Genomic DNA, 19,489 nt, shown 5'->3' with positions numbered 1-19,489 from the left:
AGTCTTTCCTTGATGCCTTGGGGCAGGGTGAAGGGAGGGTCAGGGCACCGAGGATACAGGTGTAGCTCCACAAGACACTGCTGGCCATAAAGAATCTAATCTCACCTGCATGGGGCAGACAGGTTCCAAGAGTGGAATCCACTTGAACAGTCTCTTCAAGAGCATCTGGATATTTATTCTTAGAAGAAACACTGTTTCTGAGCATTATCTTACCAACTGTAGTTAGAATGTGTTGGCTGACTCAGCACATCAGAATCACATCAGGATATGACAATGTGGCAGTATGCCCACAATCATGGAGAGGGCAGGTGCCCCTGTAATAGAACAGGCCAACATCTATTATGGTATAAACCCATTAAATCCAGATTGTAGAACATATCTGTAGATCTGCACCAGGATGCCAAGCTACATCCTTGTTGTCTGGATGGTGCCAGTTTTTTTTTCATAGCAACGATGGGTGGCAGGACAGTTCCGTCCATCAAGTGATGGCACTGGGATGACCGGCACAAAGGTTTGGTTAATGTGAATCATTCTCCAAGTTCAGCACACCTCAGCATGGGAGTTGGGTTGGCCTTGAGGGACTCTGTGCCGATTCCCATTCCACATTTCTGGTCTTGTTCTGGGGTGGATTCACTTAACCGTTTACAACAAGAGGGTCCTCAGACACTAGGAGCATCCTGTACACACTAGCTTCGATTCTATGGTGTCCCCTGTGAAGCACTGCAGGAAACACCTTTGAACTACAGTGGGAACCAATGCAACAGACCCAGGGTATGGCAGTGAAGGGGAATGTTGGTGAGGTGGTTTTGGGATGGAAGAGGCTGAGAGTCTCCTGCATTTCAGTACTTCTATGCGATATTGGCAGCTGTGGATTCACTCCCCTCAAAACCGAGAGCAAAGAAATGAGAATAGACCCATCTGGGTTAGGTGAGTATGTTTAGCTTCTCCAATGTTCTGTTGCTGTCAATGCACAAACAAGCCAGTGGCCCCATCATGCCCTTGAGGATATACAGCTTGAAGTCTAAAATGCCAGGACATGAGATCATGATCTGAGGCCTGTACACGGTTGCAACAGCATTAGTGAGCTAACTGTGCATGCGGCATCCTGGGTAACAGTACTTCAATTAGTAGATCACTTCCCCTCCCCAAAGGGCCAGAGCCTGCTAGAAACTGATGGGTACATCACTCCCTCAGTTATCCAAAAGGGGCATCAAACCCTCTGGACAATCAGTGGTGCCCCTGAGTCTGAACAATCAGGTGAAGGGTTAAAATCCATGTGCATTATATACAACAACCTGGTCTATGGATTGTGCCAGCCCTTTTCCAGACCCGAAGTCCAGAGTATGGTCAAGGGACCAGAGGCCTAGCAAATAGTGACCAGCTAAGAGAAAGCTGGGTAAACAGAAAGCCTTGCTTGCTAAGATAGGCCTGGTCAGCAAATTGCCAGGTGTTGGAGCTAAGAATTAAATCATTGTGTCTTATTCAGAGTTGCAGACTGAACAAAGAATCCCTGTTCCTATTGTGATTGTTTCTTCTGTAGGGAGATTTTCTTCCCACAGATCCAACCCTGAGTTTCTGAAAAGTTGGCACGTCAGTATAAGATATGGCATCCTTCCACCTCCCTTCCCAGGGACCAGTGCCTGCCTTAAGACACACAGAAAACACTGCCATATACTTTCACTGTTTCTTTGCTTTAACCCCTAGGAATGTACCTGTTGGACAATCAAAGGAGTTGCTCCATTGCTATGGACCCCAAATCAAACTTCAACATATATATTTTATACTAATAATATTTTATCAAGGTATTAATTAAATGTTAACTTGCTAACTTAAGACTACGGGCAGAGATATTATGTAACCATTGGCTAATATGCTAACAGGTTATCTTGTCTTGCTGCAAAACCTATTCCGGGATGTGGAACTGCCTACCCCATCACTTTCCCCCGCCCATGGAAAATCTATATATTCTATTGTAATCAATTAATTGACAGCGTCTCTGAGCCTAATAAGCAAGATGACACTCCGCCAGCGCTGTGTGTAACAAACTCCTATGCTTGACCTCTACACGGTGTGAATTTATGTCCTTCACCAGGGCTCCCCAGTACTGAGCCTCGTTGATCCAGCCAGCCAAGGGGAAGCCAGCTGATACTCTTCTTATGCTGAAGCTTTTGACATTGGCAGGGTTTCTCCAGCCTTTTCTTACTGCAACCCTCTCTTCCATACTGGGAACATCCCAGGAATCCCTGCCCAACTCACTCACATGCACGTGTGTCCAGGAATGCATCATAGCGTTCAGGAAGTCAAACACCATCATGTCCAGGAATGCATCATAGCGTTCAGGAAGTCAAACACCATCATGTTTTTGGAATGAGCACATTTATTTAAGAGTGTAACTTACAACTTGGCCAATGTCCCAAAATTTAGGATTTTGGTCAAAGTTTATTTACAAAGTTAATAGCAGTTACTGATGTTAGGATTAATGGAGGCTGTACACTTGTGAAATCACTAGAAACCACATCTCCAGGTGCTGCAGAAGCAAATCTCCACTCCCAGGCTGGAGAGAGCACATCTTGCAAAAGGCAAATAATGAAACTGCACCAAAGGGATAAGAAAGGTCACTTGTCAAGGTCGCATTGGTCCATGTCACTGCGAGGGGATGATCTCCGACAAGGAGCTCATTTTAGTGCCAATCTAAAGCTTTACTCAGAGTCACGTGCCAATAGTGCCCAACTGTCTAACTTTAGAAAGCATGACTCATGGAAAGAGCCCTGCCTCCCCCAGGTCAGGACGCACCCCTCTCGTCTCCCATGTGACTGGCTTTGGGCAAAGTGCTATGGTTGGTGCAGCCAAAACAAGGGGGCATTATATTCCCCAGGGCAAATGCACATCCAGCCTTGGGAGATCTGCCAGTGTCAGGAAGGTCTCTGTGCAGCAGAATTGCATGGGGCCAGAGAAACACTCCCTCCACGTGACACACAGCAGGGCCACGTGGGCCCCTTGTTGAGCCACTCTGGAATGGCAGAGGTGACTCCTTGTGTCATATTTTGACCTCACCTACTCTGGTGCAAATCAGGAGTAACTCCACTGAAGTCAGTGAGGACAAACCAGTATAGACCTGGTATAAGTTAGAGAACAGCCTCTCCTCCATTTTCAGCTGTGTCTGAACCTCTTGAGCAGTTAAGCTGCTGGCCACTGGGAAGCTATTTTTTCTCCCCTCCTCTCCCTTGAAGAATGAGGCTCTAGGGTGTTTGAAGCATCACAGTTTTTTTCAATGGAGCCCTCATGTTTCATCATTTGAATGTAAAATCTACCCCCCCTCCCCAACACACACACGCTGACAGAGAAGCAATCCGGGTTGTAACGGTGTCTTAGAGGGAGGGAATGGATGTCTACAGAAAAAGCATTTTCAGAAATGTTCCAACAAAATAAATACAAGATTAAAAAAATTAAAACTTCCTGTAAAAAATATGATTCAAAATGAAGGCGGCATAAAACGTTACTACAGCTACAGAAAGGAACAGCTGGGAGAAAAGGGTTGGCCTGCTTTTGCAATGGTGCCATTACTTGGAGAAACTCTGCTGAAGTCGATGGATTTACAAGCTGGGAGAGATTTAGCATAAGGTTTCTTGTTACTGGTAGTTCTGGCATTTCCGAAGAGGCAGGGACATGGAAGAGTATGTGCAGGACCCCAGTGTAAGAAAGCTAAGGCGGCTTGGCTAGGGGGAGGTCAATAGGCTCGGTTCTTCACTTGTTTACACTACTTTAAATCAGGAATAACCTCAATGAGGTCAACATTAAGCTCATGTGAATGGAGACTCAGGGCCATTGACGAAATATGGCACTGATACGAGGGCCCGATCCTGGGACTTGCTGAGCACCCACAACTCACACCAGCTTCAGCAGGAGTTAAAGGGTGCTTAGCACCTTTCAAGAGGCAGATGGCCCCATGAACAATAGTCCTTTTTGTCTTCAGAATCACATCCAGTCTGTGTCTCCTGTTGGTTACACAGAGCTTTCAAAGGGCAAACTGGATTCTGTTCCACTGATACAACAGCTAAGGTGTTCAGCTAAGTCTCCACTGCAGGATGAGAGAGACCTGGAGATGCTGACAGAGGCCAGAAGAATCCAGCTTGACTTTCAGATCCCACTGGGTGTACGCTGGGTGAAAAAATCATCATATTTTGGCTTGCAAACTGGGCATGTTTGATCTAAATATCATTGGGAGACAAATGGCCCCAATCTGCTCCCATTGGTGTTACCAGGAGCAGGGCTTTTCAGTCTGCACAGTTACCCTCACTGCCATCGTGTGACAATTCAGTGATTACAATTTGCTCCTTAGAAAGAAGGCGTTTGGGATTCAGATAGTTCTTGATGATCAGCTACAGCGGTGTAAATCAGGAGTACTCCACAGCAGCCAATGGAGTTGTACCAGTATGAAACTGCTGGCAGCGAGAGAAGAATCAGACCCATTGGAGCGTTGCCAGCGTAAGACAGGGCTACATGAGATCACAATCAGGCCCACTGTGTTTTAAACTCCCATCAAAGTTCCTATCCTGAGAAGTCTCACGGGATGGCAGATGTGAGCATAACCCCACCAACATAACTGTCCTGGGGGGAGAGAAAATACAGTTCTTCCAGTTCAAGTGATTCCAAGATGCCAACTGTTCATAACTTTAACAAAAACATGGCAGGTACTTTCCACCTACAGGGAATTCAGACATCTCCCTGGGCGCACACACTGATGATCTGTAGCCTCGGTAAGGAGCATGTGTGGGCACGTCTGAGTGAGGACTTTCAGGGAGTTACTCTCCCTGCTGGAACTAGTCTGTGCCCAACTGGTGCTTACTGGGAAGGCTGTGTGTGTCGAGTACATTAAAAAAGCCACCGCCACAGCAGCAGCTAAGTCACATTCTAGGACCTCTGGCAGAGATTCGTGCTGTGAGGTGAGGGCATATGGCTATCTTCACAATGGGCCCATTCCTGACATCAGTGACAACTTGCCTATTGCCTTCAATGGCAGCTGAATCATGCCCCAGAAATGTGTCTCTTTTACTGATTTAACCTTAGTTTACACTGTTCTAATTCAACTAATGAATTAATTAGAAAACCACCAAGTTTGGCAAATGATTTGGCCATGACATGGTCTGTGCATTTCTTGGGGGAGTTTTGAAGGGCACTATGGCACAGAAGGCCTTGGTGAGCTTGGTGGACAGATAAAACTGGGTCAGTCATATAGGAACTGCAGCACCTGGAGACAAGAATTTCCCCCAAGGGTATTTAATAGTGCATTTGCTGTCACAAAATCAGTATGTAAGTCTGCACCAGAAAAAAAAAAAAAAAAAAAAAGGGCTCTGCTCTAGACAGGGCCAATAAGCTGCAACATTATGGGCTGGATTCTTACTGCCTATCACGCACTCCAGTGACCCCCAACATGCCCACGGACTCTCCACACCGAGGAGGTCCAAGGTACTTGGTGAGATGCATATGCTAGGGGATTGAATTGCACAAAGCAATGGCTGCCAAATCCTACTCTGAGGCTGAGATATTCAAAGGGGCCTAATAGATTTAGGCATCCATCCCACTGAAATTCAATAGGATTTGGGCACTTAACTCCCTTAGCTCCTTTGAAAATGCCAGTCTAAAGGGTCCACCATTAAGTCCTTGCTCAGGCTGATTTCCTAGTGGTGTCAATGGAAGCTTTGCTTGAGTAAGGACTGCAGGACCAGGCTCCAAGGGTAAGGTAAATAATGTGCTGGGTTCATAGATGTTCGCTGTTTTTGAAGAGGGCCCTAAGGACTCATTGGATCTCAACCCAAATAGCAAGAGGGATGGAGTGTGAGCCTTTTAATTTTGACTATCCTTGTTTACAAAGAGCTAAGTCATGTTAGTTAAACATACTGCTATCTACACAAATACTACAGAACACTTGTGCGGATCAGCTCTCATGGATACACACATATCGACATAGCTGTGTCACAGACTTACTGACAACACTACACCATGGCCATTTTTTAGCTTCAGCATAGCAGTAAATCCACAAATTATTTGGAAAGACTTGATAGCATCTCTCAGCAATACCCAGTACGCTGCTCTTCAGAGACAGAGGTCATGATATTCCAGCAGACAGTCCACTCAATTTACTCCACAAAGCAGTGAAGTTAACATTTAACATTTTCACTGCCGTATCTATAGAAGAATTGGGAAATCCTTTCAGAATTCACGTATAGCCTACTAATTTGGTAGACAACTACGGCCCTAATCCTGCAAACGCTTATACACACAATTAGCTTTATATATGCAAGTAGTTCCATTGATTCCAGTGGGACTACTCACAACAGTAATGTTAAGTGTGTTTGCAGGACTTGAGGCCTAATGCATAGTGGACTCCTATCAACTTCAACAGGAATTCTGTGCAGGAAGTGACTGCAAAATTTGGCCCCAAAGACAGGTTTTCCAGATGAAATTCTGTAGCTAAGGAAAATGGTCTCTTTGCAAATACAGTTGGGGGGATAGACACATACAAACCATATCATAAAAGGTAAGGGATATTTCCGAGCCCTTGGAGATCTCTCAGTCCTCTCTCTCTAACCAATCCTGGGTATTAAACAATCAAATGTGATATCTGAACAGTAAAAAGCTACACTCAGTTCCCCATACTTTTACACAGGCCTTCTGCAATAGGGACTTAACTTCTCAGCCACAAAAAGACACCAACAGATTTAGCCTTATAGACATAGCTGTCTAAAAAAAACAACCTTGAAGGACACTTTATAAGACCCCCTCCAGTAAGAATGCAGGATTTATATTGGGTTCGTGTGTAGTTAAACCCTCCTTTGGCATATAATATTCTCCCACTTCCCTCACATGCACACCCTATGATAGATTTCACCAACGCTTACGTCAAGCTGGATTGCCTATGGCTATTTGTATCTACAATGCATGTCAGCTTTCAGACTTTGGATTTTAAAGGAAGTTGTTACTCAATTTCATCTTGTTGATTTCAGCCAATTCTCTTATTTGTCAAGTTGTTCTGAATTCTAATTCTGTCTCTACAAAGTGCTTGCAACCCCTTCAGCTACATGTCATCTGCAAATTTTGTGAGCCTACATTCCACTCTATGACACAAGCAGTTGGGTCATTAATATGAATATAGTGCATGTTAAATACACTAAGCCAACCTAGCTTCTTCTATCAATTATTATTGTCCTAAATAAACATCTATGTTTTACTGACATGCATGCACACATACATCATGAACATTGGCCCAGACCATCCCCACTGGGCAATCTACAGGATCAGGTCCAAGAGGTGACTATAGCTGGACCGTTTGGTAATAGTGACCATAATATAATTAAATTTAACATCCCTGTGGCAGGGAAAACACCACAGGCCCAACACTGTAGCATTTAATTTCAGAAAGGGGGACTACACAAAAATGAGGTTATTTAAACAGAAATTAAAAGGTACAGCGCCAAAAGTAAAATCCCTGTAAGCTGCATGGAAACTTTTTAAAGACACCATGACAGAGGCTCAACTTAAATGTATATGCCAAATGAAAAAACATAGTAATATAACCAAAAAAGAGTGTCACCATGGCTAAACAACAAAGTAAAAGAAGCAGTGAGAGGCAAAAAGAAAGGAGCATACACTCTGGCAAATGAAGTGTAAAAATATAATTAGGAAGGCCAAAAAAGAATGAGAAGAACAGTTAGCCAAAGACTCAAAATGTAATAGCAAAAAAAAAATTTAAATACATCAGAAGAAAGAAGCCTGCTAAACCACCAATGGGGCCACTGGACAATCGTGATGCTAAAGGAGCACTCAAGGATAAGGCCATTGCAGAGAAACTAAATGAATTCTTTGCATCGGCCTTCACAGTTGAGGATGTGAGGGAGATTCCCAAACCTGAGCCATTCTTTTTAGGTGACAAATCTGAGGAACTGTCCCAGACTGAGGTGTCATTAGAGGAGGTTTGTGGACACACTGATAACTAAACAGTAACCAGGACCAGATGATATTCACCCAAGAGTTCTGAAGGAACTCAAATGTGAAACTGCAGGACTACTAACTGTCACCTGTAACCTATCATTTAAATCAGCTTCTATACCAAATCAGTGGAGGATAGCTAATGTAACGCCCATTTTTAAAAAGGGCTCCAGCAGTGACCCTGCAATTTCAGGCCGGTAACCCTGACTTCAGAACCAGGCAAACTGGTTGAAACTATAGTAAAGAACAGAATTGTCAGATACATAGATGAACGTAATTTGTTGGGGAAGAGTCAACATGGTTTTTGTAAAGGGAAATCATGCTTCACTAATCTACTAGAATTCTCTGAGGGGGTCAACAAGCACATGGGCAAGGGGGATCCAGTAGTTCTAGTGTAATTAGATTTTCAGAAAGCCTTTGACAAGGTCCCTCACCCAAGGCTCTTAAGCAAAGTAAGCAGTGATGGGATAAGAGAGAAGGTCCTTTCACAGATTGGTAACTGGTTACAAGATAGGGAACAAAGGGTAGGAATAAACGGTCAGTTTTCAGAATGGAGAGAGATAAATAGTGGTGTCCCCCAGGGGTCTGTACTGGGCCCAGTCCTATTCAACATATTCAGAAATGATCTGGAAAAAGGGGTAAAAGGTGAGGTGGCAAAATTTGCAAATGATACAAAACTACTCAAGATAGTTAAGTCCCAAACAGACTACAAAGAGCTACAAAAGGATTTCTCAAAACTGGGTGACTGGGCAACAAAATGGCAGATGAAATTCAGTGTTGATAAAGTAACACATTGGAAAACACAATCCCAGCTATGAATATAAAATAATAGGGTCTACATTAGCTGTTACCACTCAAGAAAGATCTTGGAGTCATTGTGGATAGTTCCCTGAAAACATCCACGCAATGTGCAGTGGTAGTCAAAAAAGCAAACAGAATATTGGAAATCATTAAGAAACGGATAGATAATATCATATTGCCTCTATATAAACCCATGGTACACCCACATCTTGAATACTGCGTGCAGATGTGGTCGCCCCATCTCAAAAAAGATATATTGGACTTGGAAAAGGTTCAGAAAAGGACAACAAAAATGACTAGAGGCATGGAATGGCTGCCGTTTGAGGCGAGATTAATAAGACTGGGACTTTTCAGCTTGAAAAGAGATGACTAAGAAGGATATGATAGAGGTCTAGAAAATCAAGACAGGTGTGAAGAAAGTAAGGAAGTGTTGTTTACTCCTTCTCATAACACAAGAACTGGGGGTCACAATGAAATTAATAGGCAGCAGATTTAAAACAAATGAAAGTATTTTTTCACACAATGCACAGTCAACCTGTGGAACTCCTTGCCAGAGGATGTTGTGAAGGCCAAGACTATAACAGGATTCAAAAAAGAACTAGATATATTCATGGAGGATAGGTCTATCTGTGGCTATTAGCCAGGATAGGCAGGGATGGTGTCCCTAGCCTCTGTTTGACAGAAGCTGGGAATGGGCAACAGGGGATGGATCACTTCATGATTGCCTGTTCTGTTCATTCTCTCTGGGGCACCTGGCATTGGCAACTGTCGGAAGACAGGAGACTGGGCTAGATGGACCTTTGGTCTTACCTAGTATGGCTGTTATGTTCTAAAATGTAAAGTTCTCAATCCCCTTCTAGAGTTTCCCTCCTGTTCTTCCACCAGAGGAAAGATTTCCCTTGATGAGAGAAGCAAGAGATTCAGCCCCCGAGCCTTACAGATCTTGGGGGACCTGCTGCAAGACCAGTGCCTCTTCCTGGGCTCTGGGACCCCATGTAGTACAGCTCCACCAAAGCCATGCTGACAGGGACTGTTCCTCTTAGGTGCTGACGGTGGTGGGGTTCCACAGCATGTAGGAATGTGCTGTAACATTCAGTGCTGAGCCAGCATTCACTGCCGGTGGTGGGCTCTCTTCTCCCTTGGTGAAGGTCACCAGGCTATTGGGAGGGCTTCCTCAGAGTGCAGGCAGAGAGGAGTCTGATAGTGTGGAAGCACCATGCCTGGCCCCTAGACAAGGATCCTACTGGCCCCTCTTCTCACCAAGGTAAAGGAGACAATATGTGCTTACATTCCAGGACAGGACTTCCTCAGATCTTGAAGCAGAGGGCACCTGGGTCCAGTACAAAGTAAAACCCAAATATCAGCCTTGCTGAATGAGGCTCCATTTCTTTGGCTACAACTCCAACGTGACTCGCCCACTGATGGGAGGTGGTAGAAAGCAGGCTCCTTATTGGGGGAAACCAAGCCCCTTTTATGCAGGCAATATCCCTGCTGAAATAAAACCATGCGTCGAACTGGCATTGCTGAACTCTAGAGAGGACAGAGAAAGGAACAACGCTCATGTGGCAGATGTCAGTCACACAGCTTAATGAGCCACTGGAATGTACTCTGATACTACAGTGAAGAGGGCAGTATAAGGCTCTACACAGACTAGACTAGAGGCGGCCAGGATATAAGGAGCTCCCTACAGGAACATAATTCGATTAGCTAGACTGGCCCCCCCCGGCAGGTACATGGCTATTCGAATTCCAAGGGAATCCACACCATAGCCCCTGTTGAGAATCTATCACTGGTATTTGTTAGTAAACATCTCATTGAGAAGCCTTAAAATAAAACTGTAAATAGCAAAAGTACCTTCGAAAAAACAAGTGTGAATGGTGCTAGTGTCTCTCAAGCAGGGCTGCTGTTGTGTTGATTCTTTCCCGGCTGCAGCTGAGGACCCAGAGGATCGGCTTGGCACTTGAATGCATAGGGAAGATGCATTCTATTGGTTAATTCAGGAGCTGGGAAAGTCTTCTGTTTAGTCATGCATTCCAATGGCTTTGTCTCAGCCCTACTCAGTCTGACTACAGAGAGCGGGCTTTGATTGTACATGCTACTTCCTATATTTTAGACCCCTGAGATCAAGTTTTAATTCAACTTCCATTGTAAATTAGAATAGGTCCGACATTACACTGCATCTTCCTTTAAGAACAGTTCAACTGCTTTCTTCTCTCATCAACCACAATCTTGGAGCTCAAAAACAGGATTCATTCAAAAAATTCTTCTTCAGACACACGCAGAAAAGGTCTATCTAGCATTTAAAGACAGATACACTTCAGAACTCTCTTCCAGAGAGAACAAACAAGTGAGCCAAACCAATGCCACATTTAGAAGGAGGAAATAAGCTACATACACCCTTCCTTTAAAAAGGGCAGAAAAGTTTTAAGATGTCTTAAAAGTTTTAAGATTTGTCTACAATAAAAGCCACAAAACCCAGGATAAAATTTCATATTCAAAGGAAGGTTAATTGAAAACTTTTAGGAGACCATCACATGGTCCTGCAAACATTTAAGTATGTGAATAACTTTACTCATTTGAGTAAAATTACTCATACATGTAAATTTATAGGATGGAGGCTACATAAACTGCAAATAATGTCATGTGGCTGTGGGAGGGCTTAGCCTGGGCAGAACAAGCCTTAAAGGGGAAATATTTTCCATGGTTTTCAGTTAAGAGTGAGTGTTGCTATAAAGGAGAATAGGCTCCTTGCTTTATCCATCATCTCTGCTCTGGCTGGGATGTGGTGTCCACCACTTGAAGTCTAGCCCAACATTCAATGTCTTTCTTGAAGATCGACTCTAGCTTAGCTACAAGTTACTGTGCGCTTGATGCCAAAATCACTGGGTGAAATTCTATGGCCTATTCCCTTCTGACCTTAAACTTTATGGATCTATTTATTTTCTTACTATCTGTGAAGTGTGATACATTCTTGGTGCCTCCTTTCCATCAAAAACCAACAAGTCTTCTTGGTTTCAGACTAGCTCCTAGAGGACAGGTATCCATGTCACCATTCTTGGCACCAACTGGAGCTTTTAGCCTCTGATCCTGCAGGCAGGCCTGTGTATGTACAGGCCGTGACACAGGAAAGCATCCTCATCTGGGACAGTGTTTGTGTGTGCTGGCTTACATGCTTTCCTAGGGCAGGGCCATGCAGAGCCCTACTGACCTGCAGGAGACTGCATGGGCATAAGGGTCCAACTGTGTGGATCAGAGTGCAAAATCGAGGCCTTTGCAGGCAGTCTCTGTAGAGAGAGACCAATGTGAACAAGCCCTGGAGACTGAAAACTCCTCTTACCCTCAGAAACGATCTCTTCAGATAAGGACTGAGGCAAACTGGTGGGGTATTCCATGTGAGAGAGGTGGGGGAGACAGACTACTTCTATGTGTATTTAGCTAGAGCAAGCCTACACTCTTGGAGGATGGAGCCCCAAGCCTGTTCAGTTGGCACTTACAACAGTATCACATTCAGTGTAGAAAGTAAAAATAAAACCCCTCCCCCAAACAAAAGAACCCTCCTCTAAAAGAACCTGATTTTTTGATATTTTTCCCTTGCACAACTAACCTGAATGGAGAGGAGTGTGTGAACTCCTCCACAGGAGGGCTGAGAAGACACCTGATCTTCCACAATTAACTCAGACAAACAGGATCTTTATTTAGGGATGATACCAGAGACCTTTTCCCAGTGTCTTTTATTAGTAGTGCTGCCTCTCTGAATGCTACAAGGATCAACTCCTCTATTTTAATTTTAACTTCAGTGCTAAGGAAATACAGAATTGGGCCCGTGGACCTATACTATCCTTGGCAGAACCCCCCACCAGGCCTGATTCTGACCTTACTCCCACCAGAATGACTTCTGTGTAAATCCTCGGCTCCCATTGTAGTTATACTAATATGAGAGGAAAGTCTAGCCCAGGAGCTGCTAAAGGTTCATTCATAGGGTGTGGAGGGAAGGAAGAGATGTACCAGGGGAACTGATCGCACTTGATGTCTGAGGGACAATCAATGGCTGGCTGAAGTTTGGATTGTTATGGTGCCACATCTTCTCTCCAAACCATGGCACCAGCACCTAGAAGAGACCTACTGAAAGGAGGGCCCCTCCTCACTCTCTTTCCCTCATTCCTTCTGACCACAGAAATGAAAAGGAGTAAAATTAAACACATTTTTTGGCCATGGAGGCTCTGATATGTTGACAGCTAGCAGGCACATGGCACTCCTGCCTCCAAGCATAAAGGAAACTGGGTTGGCCAACCCATAACTGACATGGAGCAACAAACACCCTTGGCAGTTGTAAGACAAGCATGAAGTAAACACGGCTCTCATGACAGAATACAGTCCAAGCCCCTGTCTACACTGGGGATTTGCCCCAGCTGCAGCCATTGGTGGAGCTGTGCCAGTGCACACTCCCCACACAGACAGGCAAAGCTGCAAGAAACCATGATTTGCACAAGTGTAGCTTAACCCCAGTTTCAGGCAGAGGTACAAACAGTGACTTTTAGAGGCTTTGCCTGTCTATACAAAGCATCTGTGCTGGTGAAGCTACACCACTTGCTGGACACCAATGACTGAAACTCCCAGAGTACACAAGGCTAGAGTGAAACATTTGGCTTTGCCTTCAGAGAGAGAGAGAAAATGAATCTTAATATTAACAACAACAAAGCTGCTACTGTTCACTAATGAACACAGATGGACAGAGAGCCAGAAGATTTCAATGGCCTTTCTTAATTGCAAGAGCAGGTAAGGCCATCCACGTACCTGACTGCACATGCAGTTCAGCTAGACATCTAAACGACCTACCATGCTGCCTGCCAATAAGTGCCAGACAAGGCTGTGACTGAGAGGCAGATAAAACCAATCTGAAATCTGGCACACATACCGGGAAGTTTCCTTTAGGGAGCAAAAATCCTTTTTTTCTGGTTGAAATCTCAACTGTTGCTGCCATTTAAAGTCTATTTACCATTTTCAGTTGGTGACACAGACTTATTTAGTCCTGGAGAAAGAAACTTTTGCTTTTTCTCTTTTTATACAAAAACTAGGATATATACAGAATAAGCTTTTTTTTCTTTCTTCCTTTCTTTCTTTTCAGAGCACAACAGCAGGAAAATGTGAAACCATTTCCTCACAGGTTCGGAAAAGCTTGTGCTTTTAGATGAGATCCAGAATACTATTATTTTTAAAAAGGCTTTACTCCCTCAGGGAAAGAAAAAAAAAAAAGATTTACAAACAAAACAACAGCCTATATCAACTCTCCAGCAGAGAGATGGATTGACAATATTAATCCAAACATCACGCTATTTAATTCCCCAATAAAACATTGGAAAAAAAAAAGCCAACAGTATCCGCGCTAACACTTTTTGCTACATATAAAATCTCCAGCTAATATGAAGCCTATGGTACCAATCTCTAAAACAGTTAAGATATATACACATATTTTGGGGGGTATATTAACAAACAGAATATTACAAAATATTAAAGAAGGCAACTCTTCTGTCATTTGTTTCTTTTTGTTTTGTTTTTTCACTTGAAGTTGGCGTAGTCTGAGAAGGCGTCAATGTATTCCTGCACCACCTTGTAGCAGAATTCGTACTGTTCCTGCAGTGTTTGGGAGAGGAAAAGCAAAGCATTAGATGAGGAAAGGTACTTTTCACATATGGCCTGTGTTATGAAGGGGTCAGGCTAGATAATCATAGTGGTCCCTTCCTGTCTTGTATCAAAACAATTTCAACCGCATATCTCAGAGTACTTTACAAGAGAAGGGTGAAGCACCATTACTGCCATCGTACAGATGGGCAAACCTGAGTCATGAAGAGGCTAGTGGCCTGATTTTCAAAGGTGCTGAGCATCCACAGCTCAGCAGAAGCTACGGACGTTTGGCACTTCCGTCTGTAAGTAACTTCCCATGGTGAAAAAAAGTCAGTGGTAGTGTCTGAAACAGAATCAGGTCTCCTTATTCCTAGCACAGTTCTCCCTCCCTGTAGAACTCAGGTTGTTAGGAGGAAGGTGGGAGGGGAGCGGATCCTCCTTCTCCCTACCATTAGGATTATTTTAACTAGGGAAATTTCCACTCAAAAAACTTGGTTGCAAGGAAGGAAAATTTTCAGGCACATCTCAGCTGAGATCTGTTAAGGCATGAAGAGAGCTAGGTAGTGAAAACGCAGTAACTCATGCCTACCAGTGTCTGCACCATATGCGGCCTCTGTAATCTTAAACTCTTCACTGTCTGAAAGACATCAAGAATCCCCTCAGCTTTAACCCTTTCTAGGACAGTGCTCAGTGCACAGAAGGTTCCTGTTCTTCCTGCCCCGGCACTGGCAAAGAGATAAACAGAAGAGCACACAGAAAGTGAACATCAGTACAAAGCACATTCATTTGGCTGCATGGATGCTCCAACTCAGGCAGTGGGAAGGAAACACTGGGGAATGGGAACATCTTGAATAGTCTCCTTTGTGCTTTTAGTTTAACCACCATTTATAGACAGTTGTTTCATGTGAAGCATCCCATCTGACTAACTATCCATTGTTCCCTCCTGTCCTGGGCACCAGCTCATGTCTGGCCAGAATTAGGAGGTCAAAGAGCTAGTCAGATGGTGAAGAGGGTCTGGATACCATATAACGAGCTGAATGGTCTCAGACCAATTCTCAATTTCTTCACATCAACCCCCGCCCCCCAACTCAACTGTCCCTGCCAAGGAGAAAGAGATGCCAAGGACTGAATGGGGCCTGGTGACAGAATTACACCTAGACCCTTCCAGCTCCAAGTTGAGGCACATTGGCTGGGACAGCATGAGCGAAGCTTGCACCACAGCTGTCTGTGCCGCCCCTGATCAGTGGGCTGAGGATGTCAGTCACCAGCCCAGTCCCTTTCACTGGCTTGCAGATCTATCACAGTTACCCAAGACCAGAGCAATGCTTGCCCTAGGCCAGCTGTGTCTGTCCCTTGCCCTGACAGGGCTGTACCTGCAGTGCACAGTGATTGGATGGTTCCCAGACTGCTGCTGCTGTTTCTGCACAGCTGCAATGATATTGATCATTCCTTTCCCATCACTAGGGATTCCAACTTCCGGCCAGCCATGGAAATGGAACTGTCGAATCTGCCGGCTCTTGTTTTCCTTGCAGGAGAAAAACAATGACAACTTCACTCCACTGGACCAACCTAAGTTCAGGTGCATAGCTGGAAACAGACTGTTGCACGGGCTTGAGAAGAAAGGTTAGAAGAGAATGATCAGAAGCAGATGCCCAAAAGGACCAGTGGCAGTGTGCCAGGGAGTTGGTCGGTGGAGGGGTGCCCTGGGGGACAAAGTTGGGAACTGGAAACCAGGGAGAGTTTGGGTGGCCCGGGAAGGAACCAGCAGAGGAGAGAGGTGGGGGGCAGGGAGTGGATAACAGTTTCTGGTGGGGGAAGGGAGCCCTGCAGTGGGGGAGGCATGACCTGAAGTCAGTGGGAGAGGAGAGGTTAACAACAAGGAAGGGGAGAGGACACCAGTGTGCAGGGAGTGGGATGAAGAGGGAGGGAACTGACAGTGGAAGTGTCATTTTGGGGCAATTGTGGAAGGGCGTGAAGCTGAGGAGGGGCCAGGGGAAAGGGGCAGAATCACATTTGGGACAGGGCCGCAGGAGCAAGGGGAAGCACGGCACCTATAGACAGAACCAGGGATTAACTACAGCAAATGCCCAGAGATCCCAGAGCTGCCTTCCATGGTGAGGAAGAGAGACTCCTACCCTGGTGTTCGTTACTAGCAGGTCCCGCACTGTGTAGCTCTCACATTCCTCCTCTTTTTTCAGCTCCATGGTGATGTCTCCATAGGACACAGAGCCATCAGAAGGCCAGTACTGGGCACATTTCTCCTGAGAAAGCATGAGAGGTGACAAGGTGAGAAACCTCCATGTGGCAGCATGAAATCCCCTCCTCCCCATCCTGGCCTGAGGGGTCTGTTATGAGGAGGCATCAGTAGGCCAGTCATGGGATCAGAGGTTTAGAGGGGAATTAGGAGCTGCTCTCTAGGTTTGTGCACGAGTGATGTTGCTCTCCATTGGCCAGTGTGCAGACAGTAACTAGTGAGTGGCCGTTTAGCTCAAGAGGTGTTTTGGGAACAGAATGTCTTGGGTCCTTGTCCCATCCCTTCACGTCTGAAATTTATACTGTGTCTATAAGCATGTGGATTCTTTGGGGGTAAAACTAGACGTCGGGCTGCAGCACAAGGTTCTCCAGAGAAGGTTGGGTGCATGAGGGTTAAATAGTTACATAATTTGGGATGTGTTGGGAACAAGTAATAGGGCCGTCAAGAGGCTGTAGGGTCTTGCACTGATTTTCCCACCAGTGATGGAGTCATAATGATGTTGCTTTCTCACCAGCTGCAGGATTAGTTAATCCCAGGCACTTACCTGGCCTCTCTCTTCCAGCTCTGTTAACATAACTATAGAGCAAGATTTCCACTCCCAGATCATCCTCCAGAAATCCTCTATTGTGTGCTGGAGAGGGCCCTGGCTAGCGATGTACGAGTCCTTCTGGCGATAACCCTGCAATTTCAAGCCAGGGTTGTTGGGGCGACAGAACTGCATGCAGACTGGATATCACCCCAGTGCTGTCAGCATCTGCAGCAGCAGCAGCTGTTACCTGACACAGAGCTATGCTGCAATGAGCTCCCTCACAGCCACTTTGAAAAGTTCATTCACAAATGGACAAGAAGTGTGCTGGGCTGGTGACAGTGGCCACTAGACCGAGGAACTGGGTGGGAACTCATTGGGAGAGTTCTGCGGGTCTATCACAGGCTCCACAGCACAGCTCATATGAAACCAATGTGTTTGGCTTGGTTTCAGGAGGAAACCGCACCAAAGCTCAGAGTCTCCCATTTCTCTCCCCAGACCAACCAGAACCTGAAATCCCTTTCTTGTGCCAATTGAAAAACTTGGTCCTTGTTTGCCCAAGGCTTGTGCACTTGGCTGTCTTCTGCACAGGCAGGGAAGGGGATCAGTGCTGCAACAAACCTTTTTCATCTCTAACTTCTATGATCCCATTTCCTTTTCATTCAGAAGTTGGATGTTTGAACAACTTCTTGTACAAATTACTTGATGAAGATCTTCTGCTGTGTAGCGCATGGTTTTTTGTTTTTTTTTAAAATCATTTTCACAGCAGATAGAATCACAAGAGTTAGAGACAGAAATGGCCCTTTATACTCTCCCTGTCAGTGCAGGGTCAGACAGGGGGTGCAGACCTGTTTTAAATGTCCCAGGTGATGAGGCTTCCACCACAGGGAGACTGTTTGTTCCACAGGGTAATACACCACATTCCAATCTCCCCTATTATCACATAACCCCACCACTCTGGCTTATCACATAAGTAACTGCTTTCCCCTTCTGGCACCTACACCCCTGACATATTTGGAGGCTGCCCTTTCGTCCCATTATCCAAATGTAAAAAGTCAAGATGGCAGCAACTCTTGCTCTGCCATCACTCATCTCTGCTCTATCAGCTTTGTTATGCCTCATAAGTTGCTGCCTCAGTCATGCTCCATGGTGAGGACTCACACTACAGGCCATTACTTAGACAGTCAAAACATTCTCCCTTCCTGGGGAGCCTTGATTTTTAGCTCAAAGTAGCTTTAATTCCAATGCATTCCACCTTCCCAGGCCCACTTTTCAGCTATGACTCATCACATCCAGCTTTCTGCACCACACAATGGTCCTATTTCTCATGTACCTTCCACCTGTGGATCTCTAAGTGCCTGACAAACCCTCACTGAGCCGCCCAGCCTCATTGTGAGGCAGGTGTGCCTGTCCTCATTTTGCAGGTGGGGGAAGACTGAGGTATATAGAGGTTGACAGGAATGGGGGGCAGGGTCTGTGGTCCTGACTCGCTCAGTCAGTCCCAGCAGTGGTAGGAAGAGAGCCTGGCTCCTGCAGACTTGAGGAAGGCTGCAGGCGGATGTGGAATGGACTGTACAGGGGGCTTGGAGGAATCAAACTGGCATCCTCTCACTTCCTGTGGACCTACCCAGGTCTGCATGAAAGAGAACCCCACACAGCCTCAGAGGACTAACTGGGGACATTCTAAGTCCCTAGGAGCCTTGGTAGGTCTGCCAGTCCTTAACGAGCTTCTCAAGGGGCTGAGGAGGCTTTTGGTAGAAATGTGTCTTTATTATAGTAAGAAGCCTTCACGGTGATGCAGTGACATCAAATCTGAGCTCTGTCTCTGCATAGTAAAGGGTTATAGACTTAGATCTTGTCTACAAAAGAAAATGGTTCAGATTTAACTATACTGCTTTAGAAACTGATGTAGTTAAACAGCTGCTGGTCACTTGTATGAACACTCAGATTCTATTTTAAAAAAGTGTCCACATAAGGGGATGACACCAAATTAAATAACTTGGTGTCTAGCGCAATAGTTAAATCAGGACCAGACCGTACTGCTTTTGTAGAGGAAAGCTCATGTCTTCAGCGAGGCTGTGCTTAGCTAAGCACAGCCAACAATCCACTGTAATGGTCCAAATTAAAAAGTTGATGTCTTTGCAAATTAGGCTTTAGTCAGCTAAATACTGGTCCTGGGCACTAGCTCACTACCAGGGCTGCCAAACAAACTCCAGAGTTTTTCTCCTCTTTGCAGTTTTTGTTTTTGTTACAGAGGGGCAAAAAACCACCATCACGAAATGACCAAAACATTAGAAGCC

The 19,489-nt window shown here is 45.1% G+C and overlaps 1 protein-coding gene across 1 annotated transcript in view; it reads right to left on the bottom strand.

The window, feature by feature from the left end:
- Window positions 1–2,357: 2,357 nt before the first annotated feature.
- PTPRA (protein tyrosine phosphatase receptor type A) overlaps window positions 2,358–19,489 on the bottom strand; it is a 267,066-nt gene continuing 249,934 nt past the window's right edge. Inside the window, 5 exon segments of the mRNA XM_075066663.1 lie at window positions 2,358–14,418; window positions 14,999–15,134; window positions 15,783–15,934; window positions 16,545–16,670; window positions 17,208–17,342. Of these exon segments, the coding sequence (XP_074922764.1) occupies window positions 14,344–14,418; window positions 14,999–15,134; window positions 15,783–15,934; window positions 16,545–16,670; window positions 17,208–17,342 (624 nt within the window). The 3' untranslated portion in view covers window positions 2,358–14,343.

This window comes from Chelonoidis abingdonii, chromosome 5 (assembly GCF_003597395.2).
Source record: "Chelonoidis abingdonii isolate Lonesome George chromosome 5, CheloAbing_2.0, whole genome shotgun sequence".
Taxonomy (NCBI): domain Eukaryota; kingdom Metazoa; phylum Chordata; order Testudines; family Testudinidae; genus Chelonoidis; species Chelonoidis abingdonii.
This window is presented reverse-complemented; position numbering and strand designations above follow the sequence as displayed.